This window comes from Xenopus tropicalis, chromosome 8 (assembly GCF_000004195.4).
Source record: "Xenopus tropicalis strain Nigerian chromosome 8, UCB_Xtro_10.0, whole genome shotgun sequence".
In the NCBI taxonomy this organism is placed as follows: Eukaryota; Metazoa; Chordata; class Amphibia; order Anura; family Pipidae; genus Xenopus; species Xenopus tropicalis.
Window position 1 is genome coordinate 44,139,315 of NC_030684.2, and position 23,044 is coordinate 44,162,358.

Sequence of the window (23,044 nt, forward strand, 5' to 3'; positions counted from 1 at the left end):
CACAAAAATCAGGAGAATGCCATAAGGTGACAGGAGAAAAGCAAAAAAAAAAAAAAAAAAATAGGGGGGTTAACAGCTCTGTGTGTGCCACTCACTGATCACCAGACAGGAAATAACCCAGGTTTTAGCTATACTTGGAAAAAGATGCAGCTATGTCTTTTCATTGGCTGATGTAACCTGTGTGCCCTTTGTTTGTGTGTGACCACAGTTCCTCATCAAAACCGGTAAAAATGATGCTTGATGCCAATTTAGGGAAAAAACTTAATAATATAGGAAAGTCAGTATCAAACCAGGTGGCACTCCTATCCAGAGAGCAGGCTTCATTAATTAATATAGCAGTTTTCTATTTAGGATTATTCAATGAAAAGGCTTTATATTAGTTTTATATGTCTTTTACATATGGGCTGTTTTGTGTGATCTATTTTTATAAAGACCAGCAATGTTCAGGGGCAGCCACAAATGAGAAACCAAAGGAAGTTACACTCAGAAAACCTCACAGGAGCTTTCTTAACAGCTGATGACCTTAATTTACTGTGTGGTTTACAAATTGCTGGGGGCCCATTAGAAATTAAATTCTAACAATTGCTGTAGCCCATGGGAAGATGTGTTACACTAACAGCTGGAGACCTTCAGTAGGTTATGAATTTGTAGCAAAGACCTAAAGAAATATTACTTTCCTTACAAGGACAGGGAGTAAACAATTGTAGGTGTGAAAGGCAAGGCAGGAACTAGGGGTAGGCACTAGGCAGAAGAGGCACCTGCATAGGGCCCAATGATGGGTGGGGGGGGTGCTAGACAGGTAGCTGTGCCTACCCCTACTCTGCGCTCCCCCCACAGGAGCAGGGGGTGGGAAGTGAGGTGGCCAGCAGGTTGCCTAGTTGGCTTGGCCTGCCCCTGGTGGAAGGCATCCCTAAGTGACCAAAACAGCTCATCTTTTAACCTATAACACCTTTATTTAAAAAATAAACTGGCATGGGGTACTTTGCTGCAGAGCATGTGCCATCTTTCCAGTGCACCCAGGTGTCCCTTGCAGAGCCTTGAACTGGGTACATGTGCAGCCACTTTTGGAAACTATTGGACACCTGGGAGTGTAGAATAGAATGGAGAATAGTTTTTCAAAGAAGTTGCAGCAGCTTTGGCTAAAGAGTTAGCAATATTGTCACTTTCCTTGATGGAGACCAACAATAAACTGTACCTTTATTTAGCAACAGAAAGAGATGCAAAAATTGTACAGTTGAACATATGACCCTAGGCAATATAAAGAGCTACAGGTTTAGGGTTGCACGATACCCATTTTCCTCTTCTTCTGGTCTGGACGTTGATATCAGGGGGTGCGTTTAGAGCAGGTAGTGACATCAGTGGTGGGGCAATAACGTAACTGGTGAAAAGTAGCTTAATATGGAGTCAAGGAGGACAGGTGCCAACTACACACAGGTTGTTGAACTCTAGAAACATCTGGAGACCATTATTGGGCCCTCAGGAAGTTGTACTTCAGCACTATTTGGGTAATCACCTACAAAGAGCTGTGCCAATAACTGGGGGACAATAAAAAGCTGATTCTAAGGAGCATTCAGGGAGCAGCTCTTAGAGCTTCACAAAAGATTTCATTTTTGCATTGAAAGTTCTGGACCTGGAACTTTAGTGTCAGCTTAAATCGGGACAGGAACTAAGGTATGAGGCATGTGTCTAGGGTGCAAATATGAAAAAAATAATATCTTATGATCTTGCTCCCCTGTGCCAAGCTGACGTTCCTGAAATGATAGGTAGGCGAGTGAGAGGAGTCAAGCGAGCAAGAACATGCATGTGAGCAAGTGAAGTTCTATTGTTAGTTTTTCTTTTTCTGTTTATGAAGTTTAGAATAAATATAACTTGCAATCGCTGGTTTTCCCTGTTCTTTTAAATAAGTGCCAAGCTCCCTGAAGACTGCATCAGCCAATCGAAATGATCAAAGAAATTGGAAATCTTCTTGCTTAATGGGGGAATGTGCTCTATCAGCAAGGCCAAACATAATACATATGCTGGAGGGAAGGGGGCCCCTGCTCTCAATACATTCTATGAGAATTTGGCCCTTAGCCAAGAAAGAAGAATTATGCATGTTTTTGTTTAAAGAACTAACGGCAGGCAATATGATTTCTGAGCATATTTTTCAAATATTCCCTTCGGGCTATCTGTAGGCTACAGCTCTACAACTATCATATCTGAAAGCATATTATCCATGTAAAGCAAATATTTTAAAATTATACGTATTTAATAGCTTCAAATAAAAGAACTTTACATGAACTTGGGGAAAAACTTTGTGTGACATTACTGTGAGAGTTACTGCCAGCCTGCAAGAAGAGAAGAAGACACTATTCTCCTACAATGCCTATATGAGAAAGGGTGTGATGTAGCCCGAAACATGTTTGTATGCAGTGGTTTGAATAAATGCTAAAGCAGTTAACCTGTGTAAAAGTGCTCTCCTCTTATTCTGTGATATTCCAAAGGGTCAGGCGGTGAGCCATTGGGGATTGATGCATCGCACATTGTGAGCAGTAAGGCTGTGCGTTTGAACATTCAGTTTTGCAGCCTATATGGGCCATCTTGGGATGCTCTAGTTTCATCTCCAAAGTAGAAGCTGGGTAAACAAACTGCCCCTGGTAACCTGTGAGGTACTGCCACCTGAGGCAAGATTCTCAATTTGCCTCCCAACACCAGTGCCCCTGTGAGCAACTCTTAACTAGAGGAGACTATTTGCACGTGAAAATTCCAGTTCTTCAACCAGAAATTAGACTCTTCTAGTACAATCATGAGGGCACATTCATTTACCCTGACGCAGTGAGCAAAGTGCAATTTCTGACAAATTTGGCATACTTTTTTCCTCACAATGAACCATTTTTGTCCCAGAATTCATGCATCATTGCTTGTACAATGTGGACGTCAACTGTGCTGCGTCCAAGTCTTGCGTGCTTAGTTCAGCACAAATGCACCAGTATTCATCAAAATGGACCCAACTGTGCTTAGGATTCCCTGTAAATAGGGTGCAGTCAAGCCAAATTTTTTGTGGTCTGTCTGGCATCAGTTTCAAAGTTTGGTGTGCGAATGACATCTGTGCCTGATGCTGTTGTCATAAGTGTGCCGTGTCTATTGATGGAGGGTGCTTAGGGAATCCTGGAGCTACTGCCTGGTCAGGAGGTGTCATGGGCTCCTCGGTTTGCACAGCGCTGTGCATAAATAGATGTAGCAGTGCTCGATTTGGAACAGAAGGCAGGAAGAACTGATCCCCACTGAGCACAACTATCTGGAAGCGGCAGAGTACATTTGGACCCAAGTATCTTTTATAAAAGTGGTTTTAGATGCTATTGATTTGTGGGGAAAATAAGTTGCCCACTGCATCTGTGGATGTAAATGAGTCCTAAAGCTGTCTTCTTTTGTCCTTTGGAAATTCATAACAAACCTACAGTAGATAAATATTACCAGTAGCAAGAGGTTTCCAGAGTCGGACTGCAAACCCAAAGGCCCAAATGGAGATCTGACATCAGGGCCTCACTACCACCGTCCACCCTTCCACACTTCCAGCCCACAATGCACATATCCACTGCATGGACCCATAGTAGCAGGGTTTTCTCTTGGTGTTCCAGTCCAACACTGGAGGTTGCTATGGCAAACTGTGCTGTTGCAACTTAGCACCTATCATAATTATTATTAACAAGTATTTGTAATTTATATTTAATATACACATTTCATACAAAAAAAAAATACCCTATACAAGAGGTAAAGGAAGGCCCTGCCCAAATAAGTTTCCCTCTAATGTTAGTAAATTGTAGTAAATTGTCAGAACATTAAAGGAAAAGGAAAGTTAAAATCACTGGAGGTGCCAAATGGTAGGCACGGGTGCATATCCACAGTAGAGTAAAAAAAAAAAAGCAGACTTTTTTTGTTAAAATGCATCTTTTCACTCTACTGCGCATATACAGTCAGTGCGAAGAAAGAAAAAGGTAGAGCATCGGTCACCTGCGTGTACCCCAGGCTGGTGCAGTTTTCTCCAAACAGGAGCACCGGCCCAGGGTATCAGGTAAGTGATTACAATCACTGGGGAGTGCCTAACATTTTGGCACCCTCCAGTGATTTTACCTTACCTTCTCCTTTAAATGGGCCCATTGGGCTGTTCATCACAGAAGTTGGATGGTTAGACTTGCCTTAACCTCTTCTCAATCAAAGCTGGACAATATTGAATGGATGAACGGAGTTGAATACAACATTTATTCATACTGTATAAAGCTGCTTTTAGATTGCACAGAGATAAAAATAAATAATACATCACTATATATATATATATATATATATACATACACTGTATACACTATATAATATACAGTATAAATATGGGAGCATAGCTGCAGACATCATCTTCTTTCTTTTTCTAAGAGACACAACAGATACCAGCAATGTTTGTAACTAGGTATCAACACTCTAGGACATATAAAAATATTTATACAAGGGGCAGATATATCAAAATATGAGTTTAGAACTTAATACATAAACACTAACCCACGTACTATTCATTCCTATGGGATTTTTAGAAGTGCATTTATGAATGGGTGAAAGTTAGAACTCGTCATTTGACAAATTTACACGGGGGCAACAAAGACAATGAATGTTAGGAAGGCAAATTTTAGCTCCTTAAGGGCAGCGCTTCAGGGCATAGATTGGGGCATTATGTTTTCTGATAAAAACACAGAGCAGAAATGGTTGTCATTTAAAATGATATTAAATCATTACTGTTCTCAATTTATTCCATTAATAAGAAAAAGTAGAAGTGTTAAGAATCACCCTATGTGGCTTAACTCTGAGGTAAAGAAGTTAATAGGGAGAAAAAGGAAAGCTTTTAAGAAATATAAGTCAGAGGGGACAGTAGATGCGTTTAATGAATATAAACACTATAACAAGTGTTGTAAAACAGCAATCCGGAACGCAAAGATAGAAAATGAGGAGCGCATCGCGGCCGAGGCCAAGACTAACCCCAAAAAGTTTTTTAAGTATATTAATAGTAAAAAGATGCAGGTTGAGGGTGTGGCCCCATTGAGTTATAATAACAATATGGTTACAGCGGATACAGAAAAGGCAGATGTGCTTAACCAGTTCTTTTCTTCTGTGTATACAGTAGAGGAGCCAGTGGGCCAAGTCCCACCCAATAGCTTCACTGTTGCCTCAGCTCCAACTACACAGTGGTTGGCACAGGATATGGTGCTTAAAGGGTTACACACGATAAATGTAAACAAGGCACCTGGGCCAGATGGAATACACCCTCGGGTACTGAGAGAGCTAGGGGCAGAATTGCAGTGGCCCTTGTTTCTGATATTCTCAGACTCGCTTTCATCAGGTATGGTACCTAGGGATTGGAAGAAGGCGAATGTCATTCCCATATTTAGAAAGGGAGTAAGATCTCAGCCTGGCAATTATAGGCTTGTAAGTTTGACATCCGTGGTGGGCAAGTTATTTGAAGGCTTGTTAAGGGATCACATTCAAAATTATGTACTGGAGAATGCCATTATGAGCAGTAATCAGCATGGCTTTATGAAGGACAGGTCATGTCAGACCAATTTAATTGCTTTTTATGATGAGGTAAGTAAGAAGCTGGACAGTGGGGATGCAGTAGATATCATCTATTTGGATTTTGCCAAAGCATTTGATACCGTTCCCCACAAACGACTGCTTTCTAAGCTAAGGTCTATTGGTCTTAGTGAAGTCGTTTGCACATGGATAGAAAACTGGCTACAGGATCGGGTACAGAGGGTGGTTGTTAATGGTACATTCTCTACTTGGAATAAGGTCCTCAGTGGGGTCCCTCAGGGTTCTGTACTGGGTCCACTTTTGTTTAATTTGTTCATAAATGACTTAGGGGAGGGTATTATGAGTAATGTATCAGTGTTTGCAGATGACACAAAACTCTGCAGACCAGTCAATTCTATCCAGGATGTGACATCCCTGCAGCAGGATCTTGACCAACTGGCAATCTGGGCAGCTAAGTGGCAGATGAGATGTGGATAAATGTAAGGTCATGCACCTGGGATGTAAAAATATGCAAGCCCCGTATACCCTTAATGGGACTGCACTAGGCAAATCCATAATGGAGAAGGACCTTGGAGTCCTTGTAGATAATAAACTTGGCTGTAGCAAGTAATGCCAGGCAGCAGCTGCAAGGGCAAACAAGGTTTTGAGCTGTATTAAAAGGGGTATAGATTCACGGGAGGAGGGGGTTATTCTTCCCCTTTACAGAGCGCTGGTAAGGCCCCATCTAGAATATGCTGTTCAGTTTTGGTCTCCAGTGCTCAAACGGGACATTACTGAGTTAGAGAGGGTCCAGAGAAGGGCAAATAAGCTGGTAAAGGGTATGGAAAGTTTCAGTTATGAAGAATGACTGGCCAAGTTGGGTCTGTTTACACTGGAGAAGAGGCGCTTAAGAGGTGACATGATAACTATGTATAAATATATAAAGGGATCATATAATAACCTTTCTAATGTTTTATTTACCAACGAACACGAGGGCACCCACTCCGTTTAGAAGAAGGGAGGTTCCATTTAAACATTCGGAAAGGATTTTTTACAGTGAGAGCTGTGAGGTTCTGGAATTCCCTCCCCGAATCAGTCGTGCTGGCTGATACATTATATAGCTTTAAGAAGGGGCTGGATGGATTCTTAGCAAGTGAGGGAATACAGGGTTATGGGAGATAGCTCTTAGTACAAGTTGATCCAGGGACTGGTCCGATTGCCATCTTGGAGTCAGGAAGGAATTTTTTTCCCCTCTGTGGCAAATTAGAGAGGCTTCAGATGGGGTTTTTTGCCTTCCTCTGGATCAACTAGTAGTTAGGCAGGTTATATATAGGCATTATGGTTGAACTTGATGGACGTATGTCTTTTTTCAACCCAACTTACTATGTTACTATGTTACTATGTAAATACACTTCTAAAAATCCCATAGGAATGAGTAGGAGGAGGGTGGTTTTTTATGTATTAAGCGCTAAACTCATATTTTGAAAAATCTAATAGGGGCAGAGTCATGCCATTGGCTATAAGGGGTTCCATTATTATTATCCTTTACTTATATAGTGCTCACTTTATAAAAGGAAACATAATGGGCATATAGAGAAAGTATAAATGCCTTGCAGATATTGGCCAGGTTAGAATCAAACTCAGGAGCACAGCAATGCAAGGCAAAAATGCTAACCACTGAGCCACTAGGCTACCTCTAAGGGTGAAGACACATGGAGCTACTAGTAGCAGCTACTTGTTGTGGCTACTAAAACAGACAATGCTGATCATTTACTGATAATTGTCTCTACGTGTGTTTTAGCAGAGGCAAGTCTCGGTATTGTCTATGGCAGGGTATTTTCTGGAGTTTAGTAGCCATGAAAAAGTAGCTGCTACTAGTGGCTCAGTGTGTCTTTACCCCCAACTGTTTTGCACTGCAGCTGCTGTGAAATACATTCCAGTGTGTTGTACCACATGCAGTAAATGGCCCAAGCACTACTGCTCTATAACCATACAGATAGAAGCAATGATAAAAAAAAACTACTGGGATGATGACAAGCATTCACTACAGGTGGCACAATGCTTATTGGACCTCGCAGAACATACTGAAATGCATCACACAGCACAAAACGCTTTTGGAGTGTTGGACTAGAAAATCTAACATATGAATCATGTGCTGGTCACGTAACCATATGCCCCGCAGACACGATGGAGACTTCAAGAGGAGTATAAACATGAGAGGATAGTTTCAGACAGAAAACAGAAGGAATAAGAGGGAATATGAGACACAGCAGATACCAATACTGTTATTCACCAGGTAACGGCATTCCAGAACAGTAGTCACAAGCAGGCAATCCCATGGCTCGGGGCATCCCCCTGTAAGACAGTGGTTCCATTGTTTTGTGAGAGTTTAAGGGGAAACAACCCTGCGCAAATGGTTCTACCCTCCTGTTTAATTGCCCCCCCCCTGGCTTACATTTTCCACACTTGTCACTGCTGGAGAAGACACCAAGGAAGGTTAGACACAATCAGCCAGCTCATTGTTATAATATGCTTGCAAGTCAAGACAACTTTTATTTCTGCTATTGTAGAAAACATTTAACAAAAGAAACTGCTTTTAGATTTATTTACCTTTCTAGTATGCCTGTTTAACCTGTAATACATCCACACAAAAGCACATGCCAGAGCTGGAAAGACTTGTGCAGGCACAGCAGGCAGTTAGAATTAACAAATATTTTAAAATCATCTGATAATATAACAGGTGCAAAAATGCTGCAAGTCTCGTAAACGCAGAATAATCAAAGAGATATATCCTTTCAAACAGCAACTTATTGGTTGCTATATGTTACTGGAAATGGAGCAGCCATCGCACCGCCATTTTAAGGTGGCCACACACTGTAAGATCCACTTGTTTGGCGAGGTTGGCAAGCGAGCGGATCTTCTCCCGATATGTCCAACTATGGGTGGGTGATATCAGGCTAATTTGATCATTTGAACCTAGGGCTGAACAACTGAATTGAAACGGCGGGCATAGGCGCTCTCTGTTCAGTGACTACATCAATGAGTCAATGTGGTCCCTGATCCAACAAATTTCAAACCTACCAGGGAGGCCCGCCATTGGTGCCCATACACCGGCAGATAAGCTGCCGAATTGGCTTATAGGAACGATAACAGCAGCTGAAATCGGCTAGTGTGTGGCCACATTTACTCCCATATATCTGGGAGTATCAGCCCCATCTTGATTCTAAAGGACATTGGCCAATCCCATATGCATATTTTTCTGTTGTGCAAATGAACAGAAACCTTTCTATTTGCCACCCTTTTATTGTTTTGTTTCTTCCAGCCGACACCCAGCATGATTACAACAGGAAGAGCAGCTCTGGCTTCATGTCAATAAATACACATTAATAATCATTTTCACATGAAATTGTCAAACCTGTCCAATCGACAAACTGAGCGATCCGGGCAGAATAAACATACCGTAAACTTTATGATTTTATCTGTACATATATAGTCAGCCCTCTCACATTCATCACATAAATGATTTTTTTTTTCTTCAAAATTAAAAAAATAAATAAATTGGACTGAAGTGATCCTTTGAGTGCCTGCCAATCTTATCATATGGCTTCCAGGGAGGGTCAATACTTTTGAATATACCAAAGAAATAAATATAAATAGCATCTGGCATTGTCTTTCCAATCAAACAGGATAGTCAGTCTTTTTATTTTAAATGACAAACATGGGAGTTTCCACTGACACGTAGAAAAGGGGACACGGGGACTGTCCCTGAGATGTGTGAGGTTCCATTTCATTATTTGGTGACAACTAAGCACCCTGATGTGAGGAGTTAGGTAACAACAGTTATATAGATATATGGCACAGATTTGATTGCTGTGATATTTTGTATATAGCTCTGTTTATATGCTTTCAGTTGTTCATTTTGACCTTGACTGTGCTGCTAATGGCTGCTGCATGTACCATCAGCCTGACTTCCATTCACTTTGTAGAGCTGTAAATATGCATTAATGGTTCCAAAGTGCTTGATGGTATAAAGCTCATTAATATGTATTAGCTAAGCCTCCACTGAACACAAGAAATCGAACTTTGTTTACAGCTGTGTTTATGCCCCCCCCCCCGCCTTAAAGTTTTTGCCACCCCTGGGAACTTGCCACTCACTGCCACCTGAGGCAAGATGAGAACCATGGCAGGAGCAGCCCTGTATGTTTAGACATGGATTCATTAAAAACTATAGAATGCAAGACAGTACCCCTTGCTTACACTTGGCGAACTTGTCATTTTGGCTGCCTTTAGGACAGCAGTTCTCAACCTGTGGGTTGGGACCCCTTTGGGGGTCAAATGACTCTTCCACAGGGGTCGCCTAAGACCATCGGAAAACATATTTCCGATTGTCTTAGGAATAATTTTATGGTTGGGGGTCACCACAACATGAGGAACTGTATTAAAGGGTTGGGGCATTAGGAAGGTTGAGAACCACTGCTTTAGGATAATGAAAGAACATGTAGTTCCAATAACCTTTGCACTTTATATTCATTAAAAGAAACGAAAGGGGGTGCACGGTGCCACCCAGGCCTGGTGTGTGTGCAGCATAGCAAATGTTCACTATAATGCATAGGAACACGCCAGAAGGGGTCTCTGGGCCAAAAGCTAATATGGCAGGTATAGTGCTATAATAGAAAAAATATTCTTGCTGGCTTGACTACAGAGAGCTTTCAAATGACACAGTTCCCTTTAACTGAAATTATGAACAAAAAAGAACTAGCCCCAGACATGTCTGAACCCAACACAGATTTATATTCTGATATTTATAATTCAACAAAGAAGAAGTACACTAGAAAGTATCTTTCCATAGCCATGCAGTGGTCTTGAATCACTAGGATTTCATTTATTGGAGTAAATACTCATTGCTAGCTTAAAATCCGCAGAGGTACCACAGATACACAATACTCATCCAAAAACAAACAATCCTAGTCAAACAGCATCTAGTCACGTATACCTTGGCTCTGCAGGGAAAAAGAATAGGGGTTTGGCAATTGTTCCTTCAGTCCACCTTTTACATGAATCATTGTCCAGTGGTCTTTGGTAGTGAACAAGGCAACAGGTGGCTTCTTTCGGAAGTACCATTATTTGTTATTAGACATTTACACATACATCTTTCTCATAAAATATATAAAATATTGGCACTGCTCCAACTGCTGCATTGATTAAGCTAGGAAAGAAAGGAGATCATACATAAAGGCTGAGAATCAAAGAGGCACTTCATCAAGGCTATATATCCCCCCCAAAGGTTAGAACTGTAAAATACTGTACCATTCTGTCAGCATATGAATGGCTTTACAGTTACTAGCAGCCCTCTCATGCTGTACTGATGGCAGTGGGAGCATAAACAGATCTGCCTACTAGAAAACAAGGATTATGCGGTCTTAAAGGAACAGTAACGCTAAAAATGAAAGTGTATTTAGGTATTTAAAATATAATGTACTGTTACCCTGCACAGGTGAAGTTGTGTATTTGCTAAAGTAACACTACTATAGTTTATATAAATAAGCTGCTGTGTAGCCCTGGGGGTAGCCATTCAACCTGGAAAAAAGGAGAAAAGGCACAGGTTACATAGCAGATAACAGATAAGCTCTGTAGAATATAATGGGGCTTTATCTGTTATCTTCTTTGTGCCTGTGCCTTTTCTACTTTGAATGGCTGCCTCCATGGCTACACAGCAGCTTTGTTTATATAAACTATAGTATTGTTTCTGAGGCAAACACACCAGCTGTACCAGCACAGGGCAACAGTACATAATATCGTAATTATTTTTATACACTTTCATTTTTTGGTGTTACTGTTCCTTTAATAGAGGCAAACCTGCTTACAGCATGCTGTGATGCTTTCATAATTACATAGCAATATTGTTATATTTAAGCTACCCTTTCAGTGGGACTTTGCATAGGAGTCCTATTCCGTGGAGGTATGAGTGTTTCTAAGTGCACTTTCTGAGATGTCAGAGGTTGTTTTGGCCAGCTAATCGAAAAAGTAGGGGCAACTAAACTAAAATTACAAACATGACTATTTAACATTTATAATTTTGACAAATAAGTAAAATATTTCCAATACTTGGAAAAAGGATTGCGGCCTTATCTACTTCTCAGCAAGGTCTTGCTCCAAAAGACTCACTACTGCAGGATTAAAGCTAGAAATCAGATGATTATTTTAGGATAACTAAGAACACTGTTCACTTACTGTACCAGAAGAGACATTTTGCAAACATAACAGAAATTATACAGTTCTTCAAAGTTGTCCACAGAAGCTCACCACCTTATTTGAGAGTGTATATATGTATGTGTGTGTGTTTATATAGTCAATTGCACAGTCAATTGGTATTGTATATAATAGGAAGAAGGACCAGCACTCCAGTTCTGTGTACCACTGTGATCCAATGCTTTAGTCTCCTTGGGACCTTTATCCTTGAAAAAGGTTGGATGCAGCATGAAGTAAAATAAAGTATATGGACCCGAACTCCAGTTCTATGTACCACTGTGATTTAAAGGTCCTTGAAAAAGGTCCTAATGAGGATTGAAACTTCGGACTTCTGTATAAAGTGAAAAGAAGATGGGGAGCTACTGCGGCATCTTTGGAGGTACAGATATTCATTGCTATAGGACTGCGGGGTCCTTGTGTTGGTACAGAAGCCCAGAACATAATATACAGGTATAGCATTTCTAGCCTAATTCTTTGTTAAGCATAAATTATCCTTTAAAACAGTATCAGTTATGCTCTAAGATACATATACCTTATACCTTCACATATATCCCTGAATGTTATCAAGATCTAGTAACCCTTAAAACCAATTCAGCCAATGATTTAATGGCCCTATTTTATTAAAATGAATGGGAGATTTTGCCCCAGTGCAGAATTAGTTGCTGACTGGTTTGCACTGTTATACTGTCACCAAGTTACACTTTAATAGATGAGCCAAACCCAGTGCCGGGCCAAGCCGACCAGGAGCCCTAAGCAACCTGATTGGATTTGCCTGCCTCAACCAGCTGTCTCTTATATGTGGCAGCTATAAAATGTTCCAAAGTTTAAACATGGGAAAGAGCTACTGTGTTGGACTTCTCTGTGCTAAAGAAGTAATATAATTTAAACCTGACCCATATGTAACCATGGAATACTTCAGGGTAAAGCTCGCTAAAAAGAACCCTAACCTCTATAAAGGGAATTGGCTACAGTGGAATTAAAGGCTGTGCTAATGCATAGGCATTCTTGTTGAGTAGTACCAAAAATATATTATGTTTTCAATTTTGGCAAATCTATAAAGCGCAGAGCTGGGTAACCTTCAGGCCCCCCACATGCAGTTGAACTACACACACACTTTAGCTGGCAGAAAGATAAAAGCAGCACATCTGGACACATATAGCTAGAGAAGTGTTACTCAACTTGAGGGTCTTCCAAAAATGTGCATGGCTGCCAGCTTGCCCAAAAGTTTGACTGAATTACTTGTACATCACCATTTATATCAGCACCCCCCAACAGGTAGGATACCTCATAATCATCCATCTCCATATATAAAGTTTACAGCCCTGGAATAGAAGATCACTCCTTTATAATACAGTGCTGTGCAGTCAACATTAAGGTACAGATTACAGGTAAAGGAATTTATTATCCAAAAGACTTTGAAATGTGGAAATCATTTCCTATAGTGTTGTATTTAAGCGATATTGACAAATTTCTATGAATGTGTCAGTATTACAACAATAACTTTCTGCCCACAAGTCCCCGATTTGCCATACTGTTTCATTTTCAAGGCAACCCTGCACTGCTAATACACTGGGCAAGGGTGTTGCTGTGGTGTAGCGTTCAGTGGTCAAGAACCCAAGGCCTGTAGATTGTGACAAAAGGAGTGCCAGCCTGGGGTAAGTGACCAGTATAACTAGTGGTTATTGGCTCGCCCCCAGTGACTGTACTTTTTTGACCTACATCATGGAAATATCCCTTATCTGGAAAAACCTCCAGGTCCAATGCATTCTGGCTAATAGATTCCATACCTGTACATATTTGTGACTTCTGAAAGCTTCAGATTACAAGCAGAATTATACACAGCATATCACCAAAAATAACTGTGCAATAAACAAAACTTCTTTTTTCCAATGACAGATCCCCTGGAAAGGCCTACTTTTTCCCCAAAAGAAAACTGTTTTACAACCATTAAGCCCTGAGTTTTATGGCAACATAAAAAAAACAAAAACAGGGTTTTGCTTGTGTTTGGATCCAGGTTAAAAATGCCTTCCCCTTTGGTGGGAAAGTTTACAGTGTTTTCATTGTTAGCAATTTTAAGAGGGATCTAAACACCGAATCCAGCATGCAGTGAAAGCAGAATCGCTTTTTTTTTTCAGTCCAAAATGTCAGTCACTTATATTAAAGCACGAGGCCTCTTAATTTCTGGAGCACATTCTGCAAATATAGAACATTTTCAAGATTGCACTGTTAAGCTTTAATAGTGGAAAAGTAAGGAGATCAGTATAAAATATTAGGAAGTGTTCCGCAGGAAGCAGGGAGTTTCTATGGAAGCAATATGGTGGATAAAAAAAAAAAATTACAAACGAGAAAGTCAGAAGTGCAAGGCCGGCATGTGTAAGCGCTCGGAGGTTATCCATGTACAGTACGACTTGTGTTGTGGTCAAGCCGCTGCCGCACCGCTACTTTACATTAGTTCGCTGGCACATTCGTTGTCAGGAAAGCTAGAAGCGGCAGTTCTTCTCCATGCAACCCACATCAATCATGAGCAGTTAGTGCAAGCTGAGGATAAAAGAGGCATTACCCAAAATCTTGTGCTAAAAACTCATCTTTATCAGCATTTGGATGGCCAGCGGATACCACTATAGCAGGACACACTTCTTTGGATTTTTCTTTGTCACAGGATATAAAACCGCGCGGACAGCTTCTTCAAAGACTTGCCTAACGCCTTGCTGGTGCAGAGCAGAGCACTCCATATACTTTACAGCGCCTATCTGTTTAGCAAGCGAGGAACCTTGCTGGTTTGTTGTGGGTGCAAGACTCTGCTCCTTTAACTTCTTTATAGTTTCTGAATCATTTCGAAGATCTTGCTTGGTACCTACGAGTAAAATTGGAACATTGGGGCAATGGTGGGAAACCTCCGGGTGCCATTTGTGCCGTACGTTGGCATAGGAAGATGGGCTTCCGATAGAAAAGCAGATTATGAAGACGTTGGTCTGAGGGTAGGATAGGGTGCGCAGGCGGTCATACTCTTCTTGGCCAGCTGTGTCCCATAAGTTAAGGCTAACCGTTCTGCCATCCACTGTCATCTGGGCACTGTAATTGTCAAATACAGTGGGAATATATTCCTCTGGAAAGGCATTGGTGGTATAACTGATAAGGAGACAGGTTTTCCCAACCGCTCCATCACCAACGACAACACACTTTATTGTCTGCATTCTTCATGTAGTCAACCTGTATCTGACAGCAGCGAAAAAGAAAAATTAGTACGTGGACTTGTCACAAATATTACCAAACTTAACATTGTTGTACATGGGTCTATATTGTCTGCCAACTTAGAGCGTCTGACAATATCAGCCTCTTGTTGAGGGTTGGCTGTATATCATGTGGCCTGGCTTTAAAATAATAAGGGACAGGACCACATGGAAGCAGATCCTCTTCTAACCTGTTCTCTATGGGAAGCTGCAGCAGGTCATTATGGGTGTTTCATGGTTCTCTATAAGAACACTGATGCTTCTGCCACATGTGGGTGATTTGCAGAGTGGGGATAAATGCAGTCCATGAATCTGTCCCTACGCACGATGACACATGATGGCTGCTACTAGTAGCAGCTACTTGTCATGGCTACAAAAATAGACAATGCTGATAATTTAATGATAACTGTCTACATGTGGTTTAGCAGAGGCAATTCTCAGTACTGTCTATGGCAGGAGATTTTCTGGCTTTAGTAGCTGTGACAAGTAGCTCTGTGCGTTTGCCCTAAAAACTTCTTTATGTGGCTGCACTCTGAGTCTCTGCATCTACCTGCAGGCAGGTGGGGCAGATTTTAGCTCATAACCGAGTAGTTCCAAAATCCGCCCATGAGCCTGCACCTGGGCTGATTCAAAATCTCCGGTGTCAGCCACATAATTAATTATTTTAAAGGTGAAGACAAACGGAGCTTCACCTGCCATAGACAATACTGAGAATTGCCTCTGCTAAAACACACAGAGAGACAATTATCAGTAATTGATCAGCATTGTCTATTTTAGTATTCTGACAAGAAGCTATTAGTAGCTCTGTGTCTTTACCCTAATAGCACAGGGGCAGATTCTCAACCTGCGGATCGCCCTTGTGTGGCAGTAGCTCGAGGTCTGTGGCAGATGTGGCATTTTGACCATTACAGTGTTGCAGCAATTGGATATTCGTTCCCAGAGCAACCAATCTGCATAAGCTCCTAGCTGCAACAGGCACTGCCCTAGGTCTCTCAGGGCTTGACTTTTGATATGGAAATGAAGCACTGAATCACCAACCTTGTCTTAAAAATATGTTAATACAATTTCCATGTGCAAAAGCTTTATATGCACACATAAGCAACTGAGGCATCTTATGCATACCAGGTGGAGATGCGGGGATGAAATTGGCAGCTGTATGGCGCAGTGTCTGGTAACTAGAAGCAGGACAAAACCGGTTACTATGGTTGTTGATGACCACAGCAAACCAGGAAGGCTGCTATGAACTCTGTTATCTCTCTCTGCACATAGGGGCAATATTGTCCGCTTTGAGCTCCATGTTTTGCAAAAGCCCAAACACATACTGCCGTCATTGACTTCTATAAGTATAACTCGCAAGGCCTTGTCAGGTGACTGTAAACGCTAAAAGGCAATTTACACAAAAGACAATAGGGATGGCTTCCAGAGGGTTGAAGCTGCGTTTGGGCTACTTAAAAATGTTAACACTTGAAATGTCCAAAGCAGCTTAATCTAAATGAAAAGAGATTGCGGCCCCGTCAGTGACTATTAATATGTACAGTATTTAAGTGACAATGGCAGATATTACACATATAGATGCCACACTATGCCTAGTGCTGTTGGGCAGGGATGCTGAGTGCAACTCCTGTAGCGAGTCACAAACACAATGTAATACGTACTGCTACACAACCAAGGGTGAAGGAGTAACAATGGCAGACCACAGGAATGTAAGGCTGCCTTGCCAGACAACAGAAAAATGATTTAGTCTGTTTACAGTTGTTATACAATACAGAGAACATACTAAACACACTACTGCACTGCTTAGAATCAGCTCTCAGCGCTACTATAAAATCATCCTGTGCAAATGTCAGTTACTATATAAACCTTTGTAAATAAAAGATAATCAAATGGCGAGGGTGGGGGATCAACGGCAGCAGTTCCATCTAAATATATTTATGCATAAGCATAAAGTCTCAGTAGGATATAGTAACTTTTATATCTGCTGAATTACAACTCTCTGCATGCCTTCAGTTTTGAGGATGCTGGGAGCTGTAGATTACAGACTGGAAGTCTTGTTGAATCAGATTTCCTTGCACTGAATGCAGTGGTATTAGCTATCCTAGACATTTGATCTACGCATTTAACGGCTTGTAAAACCCTCCATCTGATTCACAGATAAGCTTTTAGGTTTTGTACACACAGTGGCTTTCTTTACAGTGTTCAGCATGCAATAGATTTTTATGTGTTCTGCCTCCGAGCGATGCAAGGGTTAATTGATCCAAGTCTGCCCGAAACTGGAACTCAGATAAAAATGAGCATGCCCAATTACTTGCTAATCCAGGCTCCCGTGGGAGAGACCCATAGGGCAGATTTAGATCAGTTAACTCCTGTGTTGCCTGAAGGTGGAATGCATAAAACCAACCAATTAAACGCAACTGAAAATGTCTGTAGGCACAGAGAGTTAGGGCTTTTGTGTGGGTGACTTTTAAGGAAGAGATTTGTATATAAACTCATATATAGCAATGTGACAACTACTAGATACAGGCAAATGGGGAGGTGCAGGGGTTTTAGTATCACTCTCAGCAGTCGCATCATTTTCAAGAGCCTAAAGGGTCACTAAACTGCAGTAATCATTTAGGTTCCTGGAAATGATGGGACTGTGGGACATTGATGTATAACCCAAAATAACATTTTTCCCCACTGGTATAAAAGGTCATTCTACGTAACTTTCAAATATAAAACAAATGTGGTTTAAAAGCTATTTGTCAATGTCATTGCTATTCCCTTTCTGCACTGCTGGCTCTGTCCCTGGAAACAATGTAGCAGGAATCAACCTTGCATCTTCCCAAAGTTCTGTTTATGGCTCCTTTCTGCTACTCTGTTACACAAGGAAGAAGCAGAAGGACTGACAACAGAAATGGACAGACACTGCTTTCATTGGCTGTTATATGTATACATTACCCTGAATAACTGATGAATATTTTTTTCCCAATGTATTCCATTTGGAAAATGTTACTTTTTTTGGGGGGTGGGTGCCTTTAATAGAGTCAAGCATATTTATAATAATAATGGGAGATTTGATCCAATTTCATTGGTAAAAATCTGAAATACATACAAAGGCTAGTGGCAGAAAGGTGACTCACTGACATACAATCAGAATCCAAGGTAGAACAGGCTAGTGTGCTCCCCAGATCCAGGCTAGTGTGCCCCCCAGATCCAGGCTAGTGTGCCCCCCAGATCCAGGCTAGTGTGCCCCCCAGATCCAGGCTAGTGTGCCCCCCCACATCCAGGCTAGTGTGCCCCCCCACATCCAGGCTAGTGTGCCCCCCCACATCCAGGCTAGTGTGCCCCCCCACATCCAGGCTAGTGTGCCCCCCCACATCCAGGCTAGTGTGCCCCCCCCACATCCAGGCTAGTGTGCCCCCCCACATCCAGGCTAGTGTGCCCCCCCACATCCAGGCTAGTGTGCCCCCCCCAGATCCAGGCTAGTGTGCCCCCCAGATCCAGGCTAGTGTGCCCCCCCAGATCCAGGCTAGTGTGCCCCCCCAGATCCAGGCTAGTGTGCCCCCCCAGATCCAGGCTAGTGTGCCCCCCCAGATCCAGGCTAGTGTGCCCCCCCAGATCCAGGCTAGTGTGCCCCATCCGGCCCCCCAGATCCAGGCTAGTGTGCCCCCCAGATCCAGGCTAGTGTGCCCCCCCAGATCCAGGCTAGTGTGCCCCCCCAGATCCAGGCTAGTGTGCCCCCCCAGATCCAGGCTAGTGTGCCCCCCCAGATCCAGGCTAGTGTGCCCCCCAGATCCAGGCTAGTGTGCCCCCCAGATCCAGGCTAGTGTGCCCCCCAGATCCAGGCGTTCCACGAATAAAACACTATTCTCGTTTCCACATCACAGCCACTTACAACAGACCCAGCCCCCCATAGAAAATACAGCAAGACACCCCCCAAACTTCTCCAACATTTAGAGAGGCTCAGCAGCTTCTCCCTTCTCACAGCAACCACACCCTTCCCTCGTCTAAGTCCCCGATTGTCACCCCCATTACGCAGAGATAATGGTACGGTCCCCAGATACTCCTTTTGGCCAAAGGTGCCCATCACCCACAGACACCGCCCCTAAATGTACTCTTTATGAAATAGATTGCCCTTGATTCCCAGCTCCAGTTCAATCCCACACAGCCAGCTCACGGAGCATTACACCCTATACCAGAATTGCACTTGGGAAACAAACATGTTCATAATAAAATGAGACCCCCCCCGGGGCCAGTCTTACCGTCTCACAGCCACTTCCTGGTCCCAGTCGCGCCGCTTCACTTCCTGCACCGGCCCTAAACAGTTCCTATAATCCTACATCCGGGTACATGGTTGCAGCCACACCTGCCGCAAAGAATCCATGGAAATGTAGTTCGCAGTGTACCCGCCCGGTGCATTGTGGGAACTACTAGCCGGTCTTTTCAGTAAAGAGCCGCTAGATGTCGCTCTAACTCTATGGACATGGATTTATCGGTAAGGTTCAAAGCGAGAAGAAACATGTATAGGGTGGATTTTTAATGTTCAATAAACTAGTAGCATTGGGCTATGCGTACTGATGGAACGAAGCAGCTGGATGGGATGGGGTCGGCAGATACAGGGGCATTAAAATGAAATTGTAGGGCTGTGTAGCTCTCCATCTCTGCCTATAATGTAAAAAAGTGGCCAATGAGGGTTGCAAGTAAAAACGATGCTTAGCCTGGCCCTATACGTTACAATTACTATATTTCCCGTGACCATTGGTTGCAGGAAAGATTATTCCCACCCTCCACTAAAGCTGTCTATACATGCACCGATATTATTGTACGAAATCTCGTTTAGTACGATATTCAGGGTGTGTATGGTGGATCGTCGAGAACACCAATATCGGCAAAATTGGTAATCAGTCGTCTCATCAATCGGGCGGCTCAATAGATTCTGAACAGGCGCTATTGAAGGCGCTGAACAAAAGCATGCATTTAGGGCTGAAAATCAGACAGGGGTAGAATTACTATTGGTTCTACCTCCATATCTGACAAATCAGCCCTGAATGGTCGCAGGAAAGATCATAAGTAACGTGTATAGCCAGCTTAAAGGAGACATATCCTATAAAAATTAAGAATGTACCAATTATACTCCTCTAGATATAGAAGGAATTCGCTTTAAAAAGTTGTAATTCAGACTGATTTATTGAGAAATTCCACCAAAACTCCACTAGTCCCGCCCATCAGTTCCGCTTCCTGCTGGCTGAATTCTCTGGATGAGCTGGGGAGCCGGCGGCCCTCTGTACACTGCACTGTAGGATAGGAACCAATCAGCAGCTAGGCTGACCTGATAGGGAACTGAAGCCTGTCTTTGCTTGTGTGATTGCAGGGCTGTGATTGGCTCTCCCCCTCTTACTGTGCTTCTGGCAGGGACCTTTAGGACACATCCACTCTCTATTTCAAACTCTGATAGAGAAGTGATAGGATCTATAGGGAGCTCCAATAAAGGGGCCATTTTTACAGAGAGGATTAATGTTTAGCCCAAAGGGAAACCAGCACCGGATATTATTCATAATTGCCTACAAAATTAGCATTTTCCCATTTATCCAATATGTCTCCTTTAATGTTCAGGGCCAAATCACCAGATATGGAGATAGAAACAATAGGAATTCTACCCCTAGCTGATGATTCAGCCCTAAATGCATGCTTTTGCTTGGGTGCCTTCAACAGAGTCTGATCAAAATCTTATGTCCCACTTGATCGATGAGATCCAAGGCTTTTGCAATATCAGTTGCCTCGCCAATCCGCCATATACGCGCCGAATATCGTACAAAACCCCATGGTGCATGTATGCCCAGCTTTATTTGAAGTTGGTAAAAATACAGGGACAGTATTTTTTCCAGAAAAGGAGAATTTGCAATTGCATATTTATAATAATGATTATGGCCCTAGGCACGTGGCTCTTCTGCCTACCCTTACTTAGGGAGGCAGGAGCAAACTCCACTGACCACTCTCAACTTTTTTACTGATATCTGCTGCTTCTGCCTGCTCTCAGGGACAGACAGTACTTCTAGATGCAGGCAAGGTGCCATTGTAAGTGCTGATTCTCGGCCTGCTTTTCTCCGCAAGCCAGGAATCAGCCCCATGTGGCACTAATCTAAATTCATTGGTGGTCAGTGGTGTTTGCCCCGCTTGCCCCTGTCAAGCTTCTCTGCACTTTATGAGTACAAAGCAGGGGTTTATTTACTTAAGCAGGGGCTGCGGCAGCTGGAGGGGGCAGTAGCGGGATACAATACAGAGATATAAAACTTTATATTAAAAAAACCCAAACTTGAATAAAAGAGCATTGTATATCTCGATGATATATTTATATAGTGTACCCCTCTGGTGTAGTTGCACTTATGCTGCACAATAGGGTGGGAGTGATTGGCACAGAGCTGTTTCCTGATCTCAGTCACCAATATCCCAGGGCAAAAGGTAAAGCAGTATGGTTAAACACAAGGGCACTACAGGAAATTCTTTCTATTCTTGTATTTACTTTGCACCTAAGCAAGCTTACTCATACAACATATGTACATATCTGCTCTGCTAATAACAGATTGCAATGAATATATTTTCCAGTTTCTAGTAAAAGCTCTGCTAGTTACTGCAGCTAAATAGCTTTGATTTGTCTCTATTTTAAAGGGGGAGCAAAGCCTCCCAACAAAATGAAAGAAATTGCAGAATGTAGGAAGTGCTCATTTTTTTAAAATATTTTTTTTAAGCTCCTGCTGCAAAAATGGAAGGTTAATTCCTTACACTAGAGCAGGGGTAGGGAACCTATGGCTCGGGAGCCAGATGTGGCTCTTTTGATGGCTGCATCTGGCTCGCTGCCAAATCTTTAATAAAAAAAATAACGGGGGGTGTGGCCAGTGCTCGGCGGATACAAGACGTGTTCTAAGCCTTAGAACACATCTTCTATCCGCCAAGGACAGGCCATGCCCTCCTCCGCATCGCATCTGGCATCCTTGGCAGCCACCCTACCTTGCCCCTGCGCTCGGCAGATAGAAGAAGTGTTATAAGCCTTAGAACACTTCTATCTTCTTCTATCCGCCGAGCGCAGGCCACTCCCTACTCTGCATCGCATTCGTGGGACCCACCTTACCTTGCCCCGCAGCATCCGCGGCCAAACATATTGTATGGCTCTCACGGAATTACATTTTAAAATATGTGGTGTTTATGGCTCTCTCAGCCAAAAAGGTTCCTGACCCCTGCACTAGAGGGTTCCAGTCAGTTCACTGTGCTGGACACATCAGTGGCCCCCAAGACCAGGGTCATGTTTTTACAGCTGTCTTCATCCATTGTACCCAACAACTAGGAGCAGGAGCTCTGGGATAATTCAATTACTAATGCATTTTGTTATAAAATTTATAACATTGAGTATACAAAGTGCGTAATATATCAGGGGGTAGCCTCCTCACTTCCTCAGGTGCAATAAAGTAAACCAAAGCAATATAAGGATTAGAAACTGTCAATAAATAATTCTTTAGTAGGAATGTTTAAAACACAACACTAAAAATTTTAGGAATGGTTAGACACAGCTTTTATATCAGTGTTTTGTGGATAAAGTCAGGGATGCTGACAAATACAATGAAGGATTGCCAGCAGGCCAGTGTTTTACCTGCTCAGCCAATAAAACAATGGATTATTTCTAATTGGAAAACAAAAGTCATAGCAAAATGGGATATCTAGGGTTAGGCTAAAGTTTGCCTGCATTTGCATTTACCTCTTTCTGGAAAAAATCCCTACTTGGAGTGTTGCTTTCACCACTCCAACTACAGCAGAGCAGTAAAAGCTGATGGTCTGGTTTGCGCTAATGTTTTTTTTTATAACTCTGAGACTAAGGGGCCCAGGGCCGCCATCAGAAATCACGGGGCCCCTCACAACAAAATTTTCTGGGCCCCCCTCCCACCAGTACAAAGGACTCACAGACATGAGACATTGGTAGCCAGCAGGGCCCCCCTAATACATGGTAGCCAGCAGGGCCCCCCTAATGCATTGGTAGTCAGCAGGGCCCTCCTAGTACATTGGTAGCC

General features: G+C 42.6%; 1 protein-coding gene across 2 annotated transcripts; it reads right to left on the bottom strand.

Annotated features, from left to right (window-relative positions):
• Positions 1-13,102: 13,102 nt before the first annotated feature.
• rhogl (ras homolog gene family, member G (rho G) like) lies at positions 13,103-19,354 on the bottom strand. 2 transcript variants are annotated; one of them, NM_001142235.1, is given in 2 exon segments: positions 13,103-14,994; positions 19,250-19,276. In NM_001142235.1, a coding segment is annotated over 1 exon segment (576 nt). In that variant the 5' UTR covers positions 14,973-14,994; positions 19,250-19,276; the 3' UTR covers positions 13,103-14,396.
• Between the last annotated feature and the right edge of the window lie 3,690 nt (positions 19,355-23,044).

What these genes read in the sequence shown, in the direction of transcription:
- rhogl (XM_012968125.3), bottom strand. Translation starts at nt 14,972, where the DNA reads ATGCAGACAATAAAGTGTGTTGTCGTTGGTGATGGAGCGGTTGGGAAA.